Source organism: Alternaria alternata (genome assembly GCF_001642055.1).
Source record: "Alternaria alternata strain SRC1lrK2f unplaced genomic scaffold CC77scaffold_23, whole genome shotgun sequence".
NCBI lineage: Eukaryota > Fungi > Ascomycota > Dothideomycetes > Pleosporales > Pleosporaceae > Alternaria > Alternaria alternata.
Window position 1 is genome coordinate 1 of NW_017306212.1, and position 16,903 is coordinate 16,903.

The 16,903-nt window shown below is 50.9% G+C and overlaps 6 protein-coding genes across 6 annotated transcripts; 4 read left to right on the forward strand and 2 right to left on the reverse strand.

Moving 5' to 3' along the window:
• The first annotated feature begins 297 nt into the window (after positions 1-297).
• On the forward strand, positions 298-4,170 carry CC77DRAFT_971779 (hypothetical protein). The gene is made up of 3 exons (XM_018535844.1): positions 298-2,526; positions 2,583-3,122; positions 3,177-4,170. The coding sequence occupies exons 1-3, from the start codon at positions 592-594 to the stop codon at positions 4,062-4,064; spliced, it is 3,363 nt and encodes a 1,120-aa protein (XP_018381286.1). The 5' UTR covers positions 298-591; the 3' UTR covers positions 4,065-4,170.
• Positions 4,171-6,079: 1,909 nt separating this feature from the next.
• Positions 6,080-7,811, forward strand: CC77DRAFT_945157 (amino acid transporter; the record flags this gene model as incomplete). Its single annotated transcript, XM_018535008.1, has 4 exons — positions 6,080-6,294; positions 6,341-6,454; positions 6,516-6,596; positions 6,647-7,811. The coding sequence occupies 4 exons, from the start codon at positions 6,080-6,082 to the stop codon at positions 7,809-7,811; spliced, it is 1,575 nt and encodes a 524-aa protein (XP_018381287.1).
• A 1,809-nt stretch (positions 7,812-9,620) lies between these two features.
• Positions 9,621-10,904, reverse strand: CC77DRAFT_1034412 (hypothetical protein; the record flags this gene model as incomplete). Its single annotated transcript, XM_018526869.1, has 2 exons — positions 9,621-10,755; positions 10,813-10,904. The coding sequence occupies 2 exons, from the start codon at positions 10,902-10,904 to the stop codon at positions 9,621-9,623; spliced, it is 1,227 nt and encodes a 408-aa protein (XP_018381288.1).
• Positions 10,905-11,170: 266 nt separating this feature from the next.
• Positions 11,171-13,371, forward strand: CC77DRAFT_1024295 (hypothetical protein). Its single transcript, XM_018525845.1, has 5 exons — positions 11,171-11,268; positions 11,338-11,369; positions 11,421-12,605; positions 12,656-12,920; positions 12,972-13,371. Exons 1-5 carry the CDS (start codon positions 11,244-11,246, stop codon positions 13,205-13,207), a joined length of 1,743 nt encoding a protein of 580 aa, XP_018381289.1. The 5' UTR covers positions 11,171-11,243; the 3' UTR covers positions 13,208-13,371.
• Positions 13,372-13,634: 263 nt separating this feature from the next.
• CC77DRAFT_971789 (NAD(P)-binding protein) lies at positions 13,635-15,241 on the forward strand. The gene is made up of 3 exons (XM_018535845.1): positions 13,635-13,828; positions 13,896-14,836; positions 14,889-15,241. The coding sequence occupies exons 2-3, from the start codon at positions 14,112-14,114 to the stop codon at positions 15,148-15,150; spliced, it is 987 nt and encodes a 328-aa protein (XP_018381290.1). The 5' UTR covers positions 13,635-13,828; positions 13,896-14,111; the 3' UTR covers positions 15,151-15,241.
• A 163-nt stretch (positions 15,242-15,404) lies between these two features.
• Positions 15,405-15,882, reverse strand: CC77DRAFT_1065440 (hypothetical protein; the record flags this gene model as incomplete). Its single annotated transcript, XM_018528811.1, has 2 exons — positions 15,405-15,531; positions 15,590-15,882. 2 exons carry the CDS (start codon positions 15,880-15,882, stop codon positions 15,405-15,407), a joined length of 420 nt encoding a protein of 139 aa, XP_018381291.1.
• Positions 15,883-16,903: the final 1,021 nt, after the last annotated feature.

The following is a 16,903-nucleotide window of genomic DNA, read 5'->3' on the forward strand; positions in this document are numbered from 1 at the left end:
TGGTTTGTCTTCTGTTGTGCCCGTTGTGGTGGCCTTCTTGATAAGGCGCGATATGGTGGATTTCGAGCGCCCGCACGCGTCCGCCACCTCTACCATCGTACAGCCAGCTTTCCACATCCTGATGGCTATATTGCGCTCGGAAAGACTCATATTTGGCTTACGCCGTACATTTTGCGATATCTCACGTCCAAAAACACGCGGTGTTGACATAGTTATAGTGGGTTGTTGTTGTGGTGGTGGTGATGGTGGGGGAGAGATTTGGCGCTAGCGTTGCAAAACTTTTGACGCGTAATTGTAGAAGTGGTCGATGCGGATGAGGCGCTTGAAGCAGGTGCTGCCGTCGCAGAAGAAGGCAAGGTGAACACCCCACAACCCTCTTCTGCTAGACCTACATCGAAGAAGGAGGAGCAGAAGGCTCCGGCTGCAAAAGTCACATCTACATCTAGCAATTCTGCAGAAGCTTCGGGAGGCAGGGCCTCGTCAACCGTACCTATACCTAAGATCGCAGAGGACAGGCCAGCCAAGCAGAGTTCTGCGGAGAAGTCGAAGGACCTGGAGAAAGATGGTGATGGGTTCGATCGAGAGGCTATCATGGCCAATCTTCAACAGAATGGCGCGAAGAACGACAAGGTAGACCGTGATGCCATAGCAGCCAATCTCCGATCAAACGCCGAGAAGCCTATCTCTCGCAAACCTACACAAAGAGGTACATCAGCTGACCGAGCACGTCAAATCTCAGCAAAATCATCTACTGGCCCTCCTGATCGTGCTGCAATCAGAGCGGCTCTCACCGGAAAGGGGGCGCCCGACCCATCCATAACGGCAAAGGAAGAGGCCGAAAAAGCTCGTCAGCAGGCGGAGGAGGCAGAGATCCTTGCCGAAAACCGTCGTTACCAAAAAGAGCTGATGCAGCAACAGCGCAAAGAAGAGGCGGACCGACGCCTAGAAGATCTCAAGGAACAGCAAGCAATCCGGTCAGAGAAGCGAGCATGGGACGCTCAGAGACGTCAAGAGGCTCGTCAAGCTATTTCGAAGGCAGCAGAAGTGAAGGCGATGAGCCAGGAAGAGATGAACAAGATTCTGGCTCAGAACCAGTTCGTTGAACGCTTTAGCGGTATGGCCGAGAACTCCCAGAAGTACGACTTCGACCCAACAGCTCCTCGAGGACCCAGCCAGAGCGTTACCTACACATCTCGATTTGTTGATCGCCTTAGCGATGTAACCGAAGACATGAGCGTGTCGGCTTCGCTATCGATCAAAGCTGGAAAGGTCGGAGGATCTGGTAAAGGTAGCTTCGTGGACTCTGACAAGTTCAAGGAGAGCGATCTCAACTTTTACATCTCCGTCAAAGTGGTCAACCAGACTATCAACTTCAAGGACCCGCTCGTCTACAATCCCTTGCGCTCCGTCAACAAGGACAACTTCCGCGAGATCTATGGCGACTCCTTCATATCAGGGTTTGTTGAGGGGGGCGAATTCAATGCGCTTGTGAGTATGAAGATCCTCAATAAGGCCAAGAAGTCGGATATCCAAGCCCAAGCCAAGGTCGCTCTGACAGTTGGTCCAGTCGATGTCTCGGGAGAAGCGAGTCTTGGGATCGCTCGAAGCAACATCGAGACTAACACGGAGACTACCATCATGGTAAATTGGTCAGGAGGTGGCCACATCAAGCCAATGGAGCAGCAATGGGACATCCAGAGTCTGATGGCAGCGGCAGCGCGTTTTCCAGATCTCGTAGCTGATTGTCCTCAGCGAACATATGCGATTTTAACGAAATACGACTCGTTGAGAAGCTTCGTTGCTGAAAAGCCCGCGTCTTACACTGCGCTGCAGTATGAAAACGCCCAAGTATACACAAGCACCTTGTTAGATTCCTTCGTCAGCTACAAGTCACTATACAAACGCCTCGGTGAACAGATCTTCGGGGTACAGGGCAAGCTGCTGGAAATCACACCCTGGAGCGACGAGGAGCAGAAGAAGGTTTCATCTTATTCGACTGCCGTGATCAAGATGGGCAACAAGAACAAGGACACCGGATTATACCCTTTCCAAGAGTCCGAGTCCAACTTCGAGGCTTCTATCAAGGGCCTTAGCGACGCTAGAACCGCCGTGCGCCGCCAGATGGCTCGCATCGTAAACGAGGTCGATCTGATGGAAAGAGACCCGAAGCTGGCGACAGACGAAGACCACGTTGAGCCATATCAAAATCCCGTCGCCTTTGAGGCCCGACTTCCCAAGATCGATGTGCCTGAGAAATTGCGTATCAAGGGCAGCCCCCTGTCTGGCAAGGTCATCGAGACGAAACAATTGACTGAAGCTGAGGAACAGGCGCTCGCTAAAGAGGAGGAGGCTTTCCTCAAATCTGATCCTGCAGGAGATAGATCTTTTGTCGGACAGGGCTTTGACAACCTCGACTTCGTGAAGTCGGATTGGGCAGTGAGTGCGATTCGCACCGAGATGGCTAACGGCGCTCTTGTGTACTTGGCAGTCAAATATGCCAACGGACTGCTCGTCGAGAAAGGCAAGGTAAGTTTTTCGTGTCTGCCCTTTGCGATGTATCGGACATAGCTAAAACTTAGCAGTCAGCGGACAAGGCACGAATAAAGATATTCGGGGACTTCAGCAGTGGTGAGCGCATCACCTCTGCATCCATCGAGCATGGTGCGCCTCAAGTCGCGTCTTCTATCGCGTCTGGTACAGGCAAAGGTACAAATGAAGAGGAAACTCCAACAAGGCTGGTACTCGGACTTCGCCTCTTCACCAATCGTGGCCGTCATCTGATCGCACGCGCTCTTCACTCACAACTTGGAGAAAAGAGCGGTGTTGTTGTCCGGGACGGCGTCCCCTTCGAGGACGTCAAGATACAGTACATCGATCTGCCTTTCAGCTCAGGTACTCTCCAAGGTTTCTTCGGTCGAACTGATGACCAGAATGGGAAGATATACCAGCTGGGCATCATCTGGTGTCGCCTCGCCGAGACGAAGGCTTCGGACGCTGAGGTTGCTTTTACGGATTCTGGAGATGTAGTCGACAGCGAAGATCTCGCGTCACTTCAGAAGGACCAGACAGAGGGTAGCAAAACTCTTGCAGCATTGAGACAGAAACTTGACGCCACTGAAAAGGTATGAGTCTTTTTACACTAGACCATGATATTCGAGACGCTGACCTGATGATAGCAACTTGCCGTCGACCGAGAGCGTGCGGATAATCGAATTGCAGAGATGGAGAAAGAAAAGAGCCAACGCATCTGGGGAGCACAGCACGGCCAGTACATTGCAGAGAACAACGGCTGGACTCCTGGCCAGAACAAGTTTATGCGATGCTCGACCACATTCCGTCAATCTTACCCGGAAACACCAAAATTGCTGTTTGGCTTGAGCCGTGTTGATGCTGAAGGTAGCCTGTCGCGTTCTCTGTCTCTGTCACAGCCGGAGGTCAATGCCAGCGGCTTCAGCGTCCAAGCTGCATCATTTGACAATTGTTACGGATACTCACTTGGATGCAGCTGGTTGACGCTACCCAATGACCTCCATCTGGAGACTGGCATGATCTGCTGCTCCGGCGACCGCAAGGCATATGTGCAACAGGTGTTCTTCAGCCAGAGCTTCGCGTCGCCGCCCAAGATTGCTGTCTGGTTCCAAGAATTCAACTATCCCAACGGCGGCTTCCTATCCCTCAAATGTAGAGCTGCGGAAATTACTCCTCACTCATTCAACCTCTACATCGAATCGTGGGCAGACAGATACTTTAGGCAGGCACGAGTGCAGTACCTCGCTTACCCAAGTGAAGAAGACGGAAAGCGAGTTAAGGCAGGTAGGACTACAGTAACCCGCGGGCAGGGACCCAACGGCAGTCGGAACCAAGCGCCCTTCTACGGTCAACCTTTCAAGAACCAGCCTGCGACATTCGTCGCAATTTCCGAGATGGACTTCAACAGCTCGCGCAACTTGCGGCTCGCTTGTAATGCTAATGCTCCGAATAACAGAGAGCTTGTATGGGACTTGGGTACTTGGAGTGATTCCGACATGGACCACGCCGAGTGTCAATGGATTGCGATTGAGTGAGGTTGGTTGTTTCCTGCTGTTCTCAAACATGCACTTTAGCCACAAATTTGTTATTTCCCATCTATACCATACTTATCTCTTCATTATGTACCACATCGAATCCCACACTCTGGATCGCTCATTTACTTGTGGAAATACATGCCATGCCGTAGCGCATTGTTGATGACGACCACCTATGCTACCTCTCTTTTTCAAGAGATCAAACTAGGGGTAGTGCGAGACGTAGCAACGTGCGCAAGTTCCAGAATCTTTCCATCTCGAGGAAAGTCTATCATAGCTGGAGAAGCTCTGTTAGCGGTTGCAGTCGTCTCGTTTCCGATCGTGAGACTCTAACGCGGACTGCCGGATTGTAAAAACACCTTAATGAACACTGCTAAGCAGTAAAATTATGCAACGACGGTAGAGAGAGGTAGCACTGTTGCCAAAGGGATAAACAGCCTTTGGGGTAAATTTTACCGAATTCCCACAATTTTATGCTGAGTGTAGCTCGAGCTACATAGCTCATAACTTGACGGAGCTACAACTCATAGCAAGATTATGATGTGATGTGTTCTCTTCGTCTTCCACATACGACCATAGGACACTGAAAATTAGTTCACCCTCGCGATCCGTCAAAACTCGCGGTGCCGTGTTGAGGTCGATTAACTGAGTTTCGTCCTCGGTTACCCGTTTCAGGAATCGCGTACCCTAACACCGCCACACCAAAATAACACTCGCGTCCGCAAAATCCTTCGGCCAAGAAAGTATTCGTGAAAAAGCTTAACGCATAGGCCTATAGAGTAATCTAGTAAGTTTCCTTGTAATAAGTGCTTGTGTGTGGCTCTACAGCCTCAATCTTGTGTAGCCTGTTTTGGTGATGCGCGTGCCTTGACTGACGGCGTGCATGGTGTGCACGTATACGGTAACCGTACGACAGCTTACGCTGTCTACACTAAACGTAATTTAGGTAACTACACTATAAAACAGGAAGGACGGATAGGAGCTCTTCCGTGCCATTCTGATTATAGTTAAGACTCCCGGTTACTTAAGTAGAGTACGCACTGCAGATAGGCGCATGAATCCCGACGGAGGCGGGATGTGCTGGTTTGATGAACGCGACATTTGCATCATAGGTGTAAACCGTAAGGTTTGTCATGGGCACAAGAAATTTGGGGAGAAGGAAGACAGCGTTGCATGGTACGAGCCGTAGCATCAGCGACGGCTCGCTATCGCCGGCGTGGACAACCCGAGAATGCTGCTGATGAGCGACGCTCAGGAAGCCATGGGACCATGGAACGGCTCGAAAGTTACATGAATGTTTGCTAGTCCAAGTCAGGAAATGCTTCCAAGACTAGATAAAACCCGATTGTTTGGGTCTTTTCCCATCAGCATCAGTACTTGTTCAAAATTCCAAGCATGCACCTACGCCTTGCAAAGCCCTCAGATGAACCGGTCATCGTCGACATCTGCGCTCGTGCGTTCCTGGAAGAAGACCTCTTTGGTCGAGTAATTCACCCCTACCGAGCACAGTATTCTAATGACGTACAAATCTTTTGGCACGATTGGGTGCGCAATGATTGGGCCAATCCACGAAACAAGATCATCGTTGCCGTCACGACCGCCGAGGGTAGTGAGCATGAGAAGATTATCGGCGCAGCAATCTGGCAACGCCAAGGCGACGACCCAGAGGATGTGAAGGATCCAACTTGCATCGGCTCGAATGCCGCTTACCCTGCCGGGCGGCGTGCTAGCCTCCCCGAGGGCTTTGGCCGGCCCGTCCCCTGTACCACCAACCTGTATCCACCCATCACGTCCTCTGAGTGGTTTCGTCTTGCAGCTGGCTTCTCAAGTCTTTCCCGTGCTATTGAGCCAGGTGCATTTGCGCCATCTTTCCCATCCTTCTTAGTGTTATGGAAGCAATTTCCTGACTTCTCGGTTGTCGTGTCGCTTGGTCGAAGCTTAACATTCGCAATCATTCCTTTTAACTCGCACACTCATTCCTGTTAACTTACACTCTTCATATTCGTTTTTCTATTATGTCAGACCTAAAGAATGAAGCTGCTGCCGTAGCCCAGCCTCTTGACAGCGAGTTACAACAGGATGGCATAGTTTCAGAAAAGAAAGGGACCGCTGGCGACCAAAAGGACATGTATCGTATGGGAAAGCAGCAGGAGCTGCGACGAAACTTTCGTTTTGTGTCGATCTTTGGATACAGCATGGTTTTGATGGCGACGTGGGAAACCATACTGACGTGAGTACGTATGAGCATTTGATCTGCGCTGTCTGACATCCAGCAGAACTCTGATCATCCCATTAACGAATGGTGGCACCGGTGGCGCTATCGTCATGTTCCTCGTCACAGCGGTGGGCATGGGCTTTGTCATCGTCTCGATGGCTGAGATGGCTTCAATGTGCGTGGCGGCCCGTTGCTGGGGTTCCTTCGAGACGAGACAATTGCTAACTAGAACGAAGGGCTCCTACTTCCGGAGGACAGTATCATTGGGTGTCTGAGTTTGCGCCGAAGAAACACCAGAAGTTCTTAAGTTATCTTGTGTTCGTTGCCCTGAGCACATCCACGAGCCTTATTTCTGATCACATAGTAGCGGCTGGTTGTGCGTGCTAGGTTGGCAGACCGGAATTGCATCTATCGCCTTCCTTGCTGGCGGTCAGGTCCAAGGACTTGTCATCCTCAACAACCCAAACTACGTCCCCGAACGATGGCACGGTACCCTCCTGGTTATTGCCGTAGCAACGTTCTCGATCCTGTTTAACACGCTGTTAGCTCGTAAGCTACCACTAGTCGAAGGCATTGTCCTAGTCCTGCACATCTTTGGATTTTTTGCCATCTTCATCACAATGTGGGTTCTGGGGCCGCGTAGTCCATCCAAACAGGTTTTCGGTGGATTTCAAGATAACGCAGGATGGGGCAGCATAGGTCTGTCTGTGCTGGTGGGACAGCTCTCGCCTATCTTCTCTCTCTTAGGTGCGGATGCTGCGACCCATATGTCTGAAGAACTAAAGGACGCCTCACACACACTTCCCCGCGCCATGATCTGGACAGCGGTAGTTAACAGCAGCTTGGGTTTCCTCATGCTGGTAACCTTCTGTTTCTGCCTCGGCGACGTGGAAAGCGCCATCCTATCGCCGACAGGGCAGCCCCACATTCAGATCATGTACAACGCCACGCAGTCCATCCCAGGGGCTACAGCTCTAGCATCAATTACGACTATCATGGCAGTGTTTGGATGTGTCAACAATGTGGCAACATGCTCGCGCCAGCTCTTCGCCTTTGCTCGCGACCACGGCGTCCCTTTCAGTGCCTTTCTGTCCCGAGTTCGACCAGGCTGGGACATCCCTCTCAACAGCGTTCTTGTGTCTTTTAGTATTGCCGTTGGACTCTCTCTTATCAACATCGGCAGCACCGTAGCGTTCAACTCCGTTGCGTCGCTAGGCACATGTGCTCTCCTCTCGTCCTACATCGTCAGCATCTCATGCATGTTTATCAACAGGTGGAACAAAGAACCTCTCCTTCCCTGCAAGTTCTCGCTCGGTCGCGCTGGTATCTGGGTCAATGGTGTGTCCGTCATCTACTTATGTGTAGCGTTGGTATTCGCCTTCTTCCCTACATTTCCGCACCCAACACCTGACCTAATGAACTGGAATATTCTGATATACGGCGTTGTTGTGGTTTTTTCGCTGGTCTACTTCTTTCTCAAGGGGCGCAAGGTGTATGTTGGGCCTGTAGAGTATCTTAACAAAGATCTTTGAGCGGGAGTTGAGATTACAGGACTAAAGAGCAACAACAGAGCTTAACAGAAATGTACTAGTATTGTTTCAGGTAACATTTCTTCCATGTGCGGCGTATCTATCAAGTCGCGATTGATGTCTCAATACTCTCTAGTTGACTGACCAAAACTGTGGTAGTCAAAAACCAGGCAACAGATATTCCGCTCTTGCACAATAACATCACCTCAGTGACGATGCAAGGGGTCTGCATGATTATGATTTGCCTAATCCCTCCCAGAAATTCAACAATCCTTCGCGCGTATCACGTTGGTTCTTTGTGATCATCAACGTCCCCTGCCCGTAAGCGAGAAATGCCCCTCAGCGAGATGAATCTAATCTCGACCTAAACCAGTCCCCACCACATTCACTTATGAACTAGCAGCGTATGCACTCTTGTTCTTTAGATCTTTCTCTATCGCCCTGCATCTTGTAATAATCAAAGTAGGGTAGTTGTGGTCGCAACAATAGCTATGTTGCGCGCTGCGCTGTGAAGATCGTCCGAAGATGATCTAGGGTTGGTTCTCGGGGAATGAGTGGGCGACGATGGACGAGAGGGTTGTACTAGCACGATTGGTAGATCAATGTAATAACACGAGGGTTTGAGAATCAAGTAGTAATCCTTAGATTGACGTAAGATCGAAGTTGAACACAACGAGCTGTAAGAGCTCTTTGCCTAATCCTATATATTGAGGGTGATAGTTGCGAAAGTCGCGCGCAGAACTATCGCTAATTCTTGGCGTAACTACCAGTCACGTGGCCTACCATACAGTCTAGGGAGAACCATCTGTGGATGGCAACACCAGCCACGTGAAGAGAGGGATGGCAGAGACAGAAATGGACGGTACTCTTGTATATAGACCTTACGATGCACTCTCATAGTTCATCGTGTTCAACTTTGCAAACATCCTTGTGTAGCAATCTAATGATTACTACTTGTTTCTCAACCACCGTGTTGTTACATCGATCTACCAATCGTGCTAACACACCAACCAATCCGTTCACTCGAACTCACTCATACCCTGAGAACCAACCCTAAACCATCTAAGGACGATCTTCACATCTCGTTGCTGTGTCTGCTGCTATTACTGCTATCCTATCTATCTTAGATGTTGGGGATGTTTGTGATGGTTTGCTATCCCTTCATGCACAACTATTCTGGACAGCTAGCCTTAGCGGGATATCAATCACGTGATTGGAGCACCCTGCGCTGATCATTATCCTTTGCTTCGTGCGACGGTTGGCCTTTAACCTCGCATCCTTTGCTGAAGGGATTCATCCTGTGTGTGTTCGTAACAGAGTGATACACATTGTATTAGGTTGATGTATGTCACCTCTCCTATTCCCCCGCCTTCTTAACGCGTCCTTTCTCTCGCAGATTGTAGTTGCAGGGGCTAGGTCTTGTTCAAGAGCCTCTGTAGCGCTTACGCGCCAGTGTATGGCACCTAGGCGGAGCAAACCACTAACACCAGATTGTGTGCTAATAGCCTGTATACAGAAAAGAGGGTTACTGAATACAGGAAAAGTAAGGGACTTTGTGACAGTAGCATGAGTGAAAGCTAGGCTTCCCATCCGCTCAGCCATATACAAGCAGTGTACCGGCGGATTAGTAGTTAGGTGGGTGACCACGAGCGAATCCCCGCTGTTGTATGTTTTGGTCTTTTTTGTGCAACCTATCGACGGGGATTTTTTTGCCCATGTCCAACATGTCCAAGTCGTAGTAGGAGAGAGGTCACCCGCAGATGATCAGCAATGAATTTTCGTTTGTGATGGTATCTAGCTTCAGGAACCGAGCTAAGCTCGTTGCCGCTTGCTCCTACGTGTCGTCGTCTCTTGCTTTACTTGGACAACAGAGGGCGCTTCCTCAGGCTCCTGCTTTATGCGCTTTCGCTTCGTGGTCTCCTTTTTGACCGTTTGTTGTATGGTGGTATCCTCTTCCTCCTTCTTTATTGTTACCTCCTCTTCCTTGACCTCAACTTTTGCAACAACCCTGTCAGAGAATGCCTTTAGGTCCGCCGTGAACAAGACAGAATGCGCCCATCCTGCTTCCTTTCCCCACAGCTTTCGGAACAGGTTCCCAATCGCAGCGTATGTAGCAGCAGTTAGGCTACTGTGCTTGCCCTTGCCGAACCTGTAGTCGCGTTGGGCTATCTGCCAGACATGTGTGTCGACAGGTACAGACTCGGACCAGCCGAGCCCAAAGAGACACACACAGTCTGCGACCTTTGGGCCCACACCGTGCAGGGCAAGAAGCTCTTCATGTGCTTGTCGATATCCCTCACGACCACCCTCAAGCATGTCTCCAGCCAGCTTCTCTTCTACTCCAAATTGTGGACACTCGGGGTTACTCAGACTGTCCAACCATTTCAGGCCCTTATCTTCTGATACCATTCGTGCAGTCTTCGCAATGTACTTGGCACGGTAACCAAACCCAAGCTTCATGAGATGTGCTTCGACGTTGGGGCCTGAGAGGGCGTCGGGCGTGGGGAAATCGTGGTAGGGTACGTCATCGATGCTTCCTATAAGCGGACCGTAGTGCAAGCAAAGATTATGCACCATGCCAGATATGCGACTGATGTTGTTGTTGCTACTGCATATGAAACCGATCAGAGCCTCCCAGGCATCCTGCCGCAATATTCTTATACCAGTGAATTTGGGAGCGCGCTTCTTGAAGTTGGCATCAGACGCCGCCCATTGCTCGTACAACTGGCCCAAGTCGGGCGCGAGGTTGAAATAGTGTTTGACGAGAGCAAGAGTGTCGTCTTCCTCGGGCGCAACCGAGGGCGCATTGGATGGGGGCGGAGTAGGAAGGGCGGTGGTAATAGGTGGGTAGGTTGCGCGGTAGTGGAGGTAGTCGGCATCTTGGCGGAGGGAAAGTATGCGACCGTGAAGGGCCATTGACCAGACATCATCGGCGGACTTGCGCCATCTGATGGCACGTTAGAAGCTGTTGCGACTCGAGTACAAGGGGCAACATGGGAGGTACCTGAACGATTGCCCACATCGCAGGGTGGTGTTGATGCAGAGTTCCGTGAGGCTTGTAGGCAGCTTGTGCCATTCAGCTGCGCGCAAAGCCATGGTCAACAATAGTAGGAGAAGGGTGCATGCTAAAGCCCATGCGAGCAGGAGTGAATATACCATGGCCCGGCCTAGGTGACAGGGGTGATCACGCCAAGGACACGCTAAGGCAGCCCCGACTTTCTCTCACACGTTTTCCGCGACGGCAACTGCAATCACCGCAGAAGCATCGCGTCCCAAAGTTTGGACAATTGCACGTGGTAGATTCATCAGTCGTTTCTTGATCCACATCTGCTAATTGCAGCTCGTCTCGCCATCTCACCTCCAGCAGCAGCAGAATCTTACGCGGCTGAACACTACGACCAGCGCGAGAGCTTCTAGCACCCACAACCGCCCACTATGAACGGCGATAGCTATTCCAGAGGTAAGCGACGTCTATCAGTACATGTACTGACTAGTGTACAGCTCCCAGAATCAAGACTAACATAAGCAGACGGTGGCCGACAGAGCGGATCGCGGAATTACGTGAGTGCACACACCCGTCGCGACATGACTGGGCACATGCTGACAAGACAGTCCTCGAGAGATGACCATCGCGATCGCGGCGACCGAAGCGACCGCGGCGACCGTGGCGGCGACAGGCGGCGACGTCGTTCACGCTCTCCCCGCCACGGCGGAGGCTCCCGCCGTGACTACGAGGTAGACACGTATTCTTCTAGCCGCGACTACCGTGAGCGCGAACGCGAGGACACATACGCACGTCGAGAACGCCGCGATGACCGGGGCGAGCGCGGCGAGCGGGGAGGAGACCGAGGTGGCTGGGGCGACTCGTACTCGAGACGCGACCGACCTCGAGGAGACCGCGACCGCGACGATGACCGTGGCCACCGAAGAGAACGTGGAGACCGCAATGAGAGAGGCGGCGACCGATTTGGCGGCGAAGACCGCAGAGGTGGACGAGGAGGACGCGATGGAGGCTTCGGTGGCGGACGTGATAGGGCGCGTCAGGCAAAGGAAGACTCTCCGCCCTTCAACAAGCCGCGCGAGGCTACACCGGATCTTGCCAGCTTCACAAACATCCAGAAGCGCCAGCGTCGCATGACCCAATGGGACATCAAGCCTGCAGGCTACGAAAACATCACGGCAGAGCAGGCTAAGCTGTCGGGCATGTTTCCATTGCCCGGTGCCCCCCGCGCTGCGCCCATGGACCCGTCTAAGCTGGCTGCCTTCATCTCGCCCTCTTCCGGAACTGCCACAGCTGCCGCTCTCGCAACATCAGCCGCCAAGCAATCGAAGCGCCTCTATGTCCACAATCTGCCCTCGGGCTGCACTTCTCAGGAGATTATGGAGTTCTTCAACAACCAGCTCAACGGTCTCAACGTCGTGTCCGGAAACGACCCGTGCCTGTCAGCCCACATTGCTACTAGCAAGGAGTACGCTGCGCTAGAGTTCAAGGCACCCGAAGATGCGACCCTTGCTTTGGCTATGAACGGAATCTCTATGCGCGACGACGGAGGAGCTCCCGACAGGTCGGGTCTGTCCATCCGCCGCCCCAAGGATTACATTACTCCCTCTGCCGATGAGAACGCATACCCACCTGGCGACGAGATTTCCTCTGTTGTCAAGGATAGCCCTAACAAGCTGAGCATCGTCAACATTCCTACGTACATTGAAGAGGAGCAGATTCGAGAACTCGTAGAGACTATGGGCAAGCTGAAGGCTTTCACCCTCGTCAAGGACACCGGCACCGACCAGCACCGCGTAAGTATACTCTTCTAACCAAGCACGACTCGTAAGCTAACAGATCTTAGGGTATCGCATTCTGTGAGTACGCGGACAACGGAGTCATCGATGCCGTCATCGAAGGTCTAAACGACATCCCGCTTGGTGATGGCAACCTCAAGGTTTCACGTGCCACTGTCGGACTTCAGCAAACGACTGGTCTCGATGGTGGTGTTGGTGCCATTTCCATGTTGGCAGGAGCCAGCGCGGCCGAGAACCACGAGCACAGCCGTGTCATTTGCTTGATGAACATGGTTACCTCGGACGAGCTTCTGAACGACGAGGAATACGAAGGTAAGCTTGAAAAGAACCCAGAAAGCATCGCACGATACTAACAACATCTAGAAATCAAGGAAGACATCGAAGAGGAGTGCGGCAAGTACGGACCCATCGTTGAGACCAAGATTCCCCGTCCCGCCGGTGCCCGCGTCAACCTCGGTGTTGGCAAGATTTACATCAAATACAAGGATACAGAGTCTGCGCAAAAGGCTATCAAGGCACTTGCTGGTCGCCAGTTCTCGCGGAGAACCGTTGTTGCGACCGAGTTCTCCGAGGAAGGCTTCGACGTCGATGCCTGGTAGATTTAGGGTTGTTCGAGTTGCGCGTTCGATTTCTTTAGCTTGTGCAGTTGCACGCCATTATCGTTGCGTTGGGGGATACCAAAATCGGAGAGTGAAGCTGAGCATTTGTACACTAATTTGGTTCTAGGGGAAGTTCGCATGATTATGAGCGAGTTGGCGCAGGCATTTGCTCGTGTCTTGAATACCTGGGCTGAAGTGCTGCATGCGCTTCATGTAGCTTGCCTAGATATCGTGCCGTATTGTTATTACAGTCGATGAACTTGACTGCCCTGTAGTCTTACATGAGTGTGAATTTGTGACATGGATGTTGAGATCAAGTGCTGATGCTTGCGTGCATAAACGGAACGTCCCGTGCTTACACTGCACAACATGCGCTTGGGATACAGCTGGGAAGTCCATGCCAAGGTTCGGCTACCTACAAACACTGGGCTCGTGGAGTCACAAGGACAAGACATATGGGCAAGATGTGGCCAGCGCAATCTAGCTACTACATGGTGTAGGCACCAAGTGAAGATACGGATTGAGAGCTAAATCCGTGTAACTCCGCAGTAGCTAAACGATAGCTTCCGTCAGTTAGCCGGCACTAATGACGATCAGGAAATCGTTCAGAAGTGCAGAAAGGTTCGTCCGGCCCTGTAACGGTATGATCAGGCGTGCAGCCTCGATGGAGCTGACTGGGAAGGTCTAGAAGTAAGTGACATCATAGACCTTCCAAAGGCATCTTCGCGTTGCGGGACGGGGAGATTGAAACCCAGACCCCGCGGTCTGTTAAAGCACGCTCGGCCCTTGTTAAGCGCGACCACATTGATACAAGGAAGTTAAAAGCGGAGGAGCGCTCTCAACGTCAACGGGCTTCCCTCTCGTCCGCTCCGACATCACTCACAAATACTACAAGACAATCACCATGGCAGGCATCGTCCGTTTCCTCAATTCCCAGCTTTTCGTCACACCTGTAAAGCCCAGCGGTGATCTTACTGGAAAGACTGTTATCGTCACGGGCTCCAACGTCGGTCTTGGAAAAGAGGCCGCGCGTCACTTCACTCAGCTCAATGCTTCGACTGTGATTCTTGCCGTGCGCTCCATCGAGAAGGGTGAAGCGGCGCGTAAGGATATTGAATCGACAACAGGCCGCAACGATGTAGTCAGAGTCATGCAACTGGACATGTCGTCCTACCAATCAGTTCTCGATTTCGCCGAAAAAGCTAGCAAAGAGTTGGAACGAGTGGATATTGCAGTTTTGAACGCCGGCGTGAACCGCGGCGTCTGGGAGGTCTTCGAACAAGACGAATCAACCATCACCGTGAACGTGGTGTCTACATTCCTGCTGGCTTTCGCTTTATTACCTAAGCTCAAGGAAACGGCGAACAAGTTCAACGTTAGACCCACACTTACCATTGTCAGCTCCGAGGTGCATGAGTGGACACCGTTCGATGAGAGGAATGCACCCGAGGGTAAACTCTTCGAGAGATTGAATGAGAAGGTTGTCGATGGAAAGGAAGTTGGACTCGGCAATCGATACCAGGTCAGCAAGCTCATGGAAGTACTATTCGTCCGCGCATTCTGCGAGCGATACCCGGAATCGAATATTCCAGTGACGGTGAATCTCGTTAACCCTGGCTTCTGCCACTCGTGAGTCATCTCTTTTTCTCACATTCGTCATCCATACTAATTGAGCAAACAGCGAATTTGGTCGGGAAGGTCCAGGGTTTCTCGCCGTCATGCGCTTTTTCCTCGCACGTACGACGGAAGTGGGATCAAGAACTCTTGTGCACGCCGGTACTTCAGGCGTCGAGACCCATGGAAAGTATCTCAGCGACTGCGAGATTACTGAACCGAGCGCTTTCGTGCGAAGCGATGACGGAAAGAAGGGTCAAGAGAAGGTTTGGAAAGAGTTGGTGGAGAAACTTGAGGGTATCAAGACTGGAATCACAAAGAGCTTCTAACGAGGTGATGTAAACTCAGAATCGTAATTAAACGAAACATCCTGTGGAAGAACCATTGACATGATAATCAAAGTAGTATAGTAATTGCCTTCCACTAACTTTCTGTCCATGTGACCAAATTCCGCAGTTGTCACATCTCCAACGTAAGAAAAACTTTCGTATATCTCACTAGATCCTCTGTTCATACGAAAGGGTTTCCAAATGTTGAGAGAACAGTGTCGTCGTCATACAACCTCTCTCTTCGCTACTACTACTCACAAGTCTATCTCCGTCGCAGGTCTAGCGATATTGGCTCGCCAATGGTGCGCATTCGTTGGATTTTTCTGGTAGATGTTGACTTCGAAGAATTTGTTGTGAGTCGCACACTTGAAGTTCTTGAACCTTCATCACTGTAAGCAACAACGCCTTCTCACATCATTGTTTCTCTTTGTATGCTTACGTGTTCAGCTTCTCGAAGTTCGCATCGATGAGCCATTGCTCAGTCACCTCGACGAAAACCCCATCGGAGCCGGTGACGAAGTATCGCTTGCTATCAAGTGGACCGTAGTTCGTTTGCTTAACAACCTGAATTGCGAACGTAATGTCGGCTGAAGACGGCACTGTGTCAGGTGAGACTGCGTTGCTCTCTTTAGGATAGTTGGCCCAAGCCATAAAAGTCTGGAACTTGGATTCGTAGGACAGGATACGATTCTTGTACCCCTGAGTATTGGAACAACAGAAGATGGGAGACATGACTAGTGATGGAAGCGATGGTAGAAGTTTCGGTGAAAGCGTGTTTGTAGCTGAGGAATGAAATCTACAGAGGATGTGATACTTTTATATTCGCCAAAACATTTTGACCGGCCAATAGAAGATATTTATGCACACTTGAGGTCTACCGATGCTTTGACTTCATCTTGCATGGCCTAGCCGTGTTGGATCTGAAAACGACTTTCAATGGAGCGATATGAAATCATGTGGCTATCTACTGCAACATACGCCCTCCAGTCATTAGGCAATCAGATGAGCGTACTCGGTCTCTAGTTCTGAACATGTGCGTGGTCTTAATGATCACTCTGTGACGAAGAATACTTGGGAGTCAAAAGTATGTTTACTAGTTTACTAGCGAAAGCCCTAGGGTTAATTACACTGTCATTCAAGTGGCGAAGATCAACATGAACATCAAAGCATCATAAGTCGCATCAAGCTTCTACATTGTCTTTAGATAACTGCTACTTTAATCGCCCGTGACCAGGGTGCTGAGATTTGATATGCCGATTCAGATTGTCCTTGCGCGGCATACTCTTTGCGCACCACTCAACCGGACACACGAACGGCGAGGAACTAGTGTCTAGACCAAGCTTTTTTCGATGCGCTTTGGTCTGCTTGTGTCGTTCTAGATCCTTTCTAGCATCCTTGCTGTCTTGAAAATATGCATCGCAAGGTTCGCATTTGTAGGTATCGTGTGTCCGCAAGTGCAATCTACTGAGACTTAACATTGTGAATAGATTGCTCAACACTGTACAAACCTTAGTTTGGAGAGCTGTTGGAATGTCTTTCCGCAGACCTGGCATATATGGTTCTGAAAGATAGCAGCAGGCTGCTGAGGTTGTAGTGATGCTGACGATGTTGGTTCGTAGTCATTATATAGGGCTGCAAAAGAATGTTGTGACCATGGGGAGGATGAGATGCGATCGTTTAAATGGGGAAATCCATTTATCTCGGATGGTGGTTGATGCTCTTCTTCGGTTTGCGCGGATAAGGAAGACTGGTG

Bases quoted from the DNA above. Each gene is read 5' to 3' on its own strand.
- CC77DRAFT_971779 (XM_018535844.1), top strand. From the start codon at position 592: ATGGCCAATCTTCAACAGAATGGCGCGAAGAACGACAAGGTAGACCGT. The intron at 2,527-2,582 runs GTAAGTTTTTCG...AAAACTTAGCAG, and splicing joins TGCTCGTCGAGAAAGGCAAG to TCAGCGGACAAGGCACGAAT. The intron at 3,123-3,176 runs GTATGAGTCTTT...ACCTGATGATAG, and splicing joins AACTTGACGCCACTGAAAAG to CAACTTGCCGTCGACCGAGA.
- CC77DRAFT_1024295 (XM_018525845.1), top strand. From the start codon at position 11,244: ATGAACGGCGATAGCTATTCCAGAG. The intron at 11,370-11,420 runs GTGAGTGCACAC...CTGACAAGACAG, and splicing joins AGAGCGGATCGCGGAATTAC to TCCTCGAGAGATGACCATCG. The intron at 12,921-12,971 runs GTAAGCTTGAAA...AACAACATCTAG, and splicing joins GAACGACGAGGAATACGAAG to AAATCAAGGAAGACATCGAA.
- CC77DRAFT_971789 (XM_018535845.1), top strand. From the start codon at position 14,112: ATGGCAGGCATCGTCCGTTTCCTCAATTCCCAGCTTTTCGTCACACCT. The intron at 14,837-14,888 runs GTGAGTCATCTC...TTGAGCAAACAG, and splicing joins AACCCTGGCTTCTGCCACTC to CGAATTTGGTCGGGAAGGTC.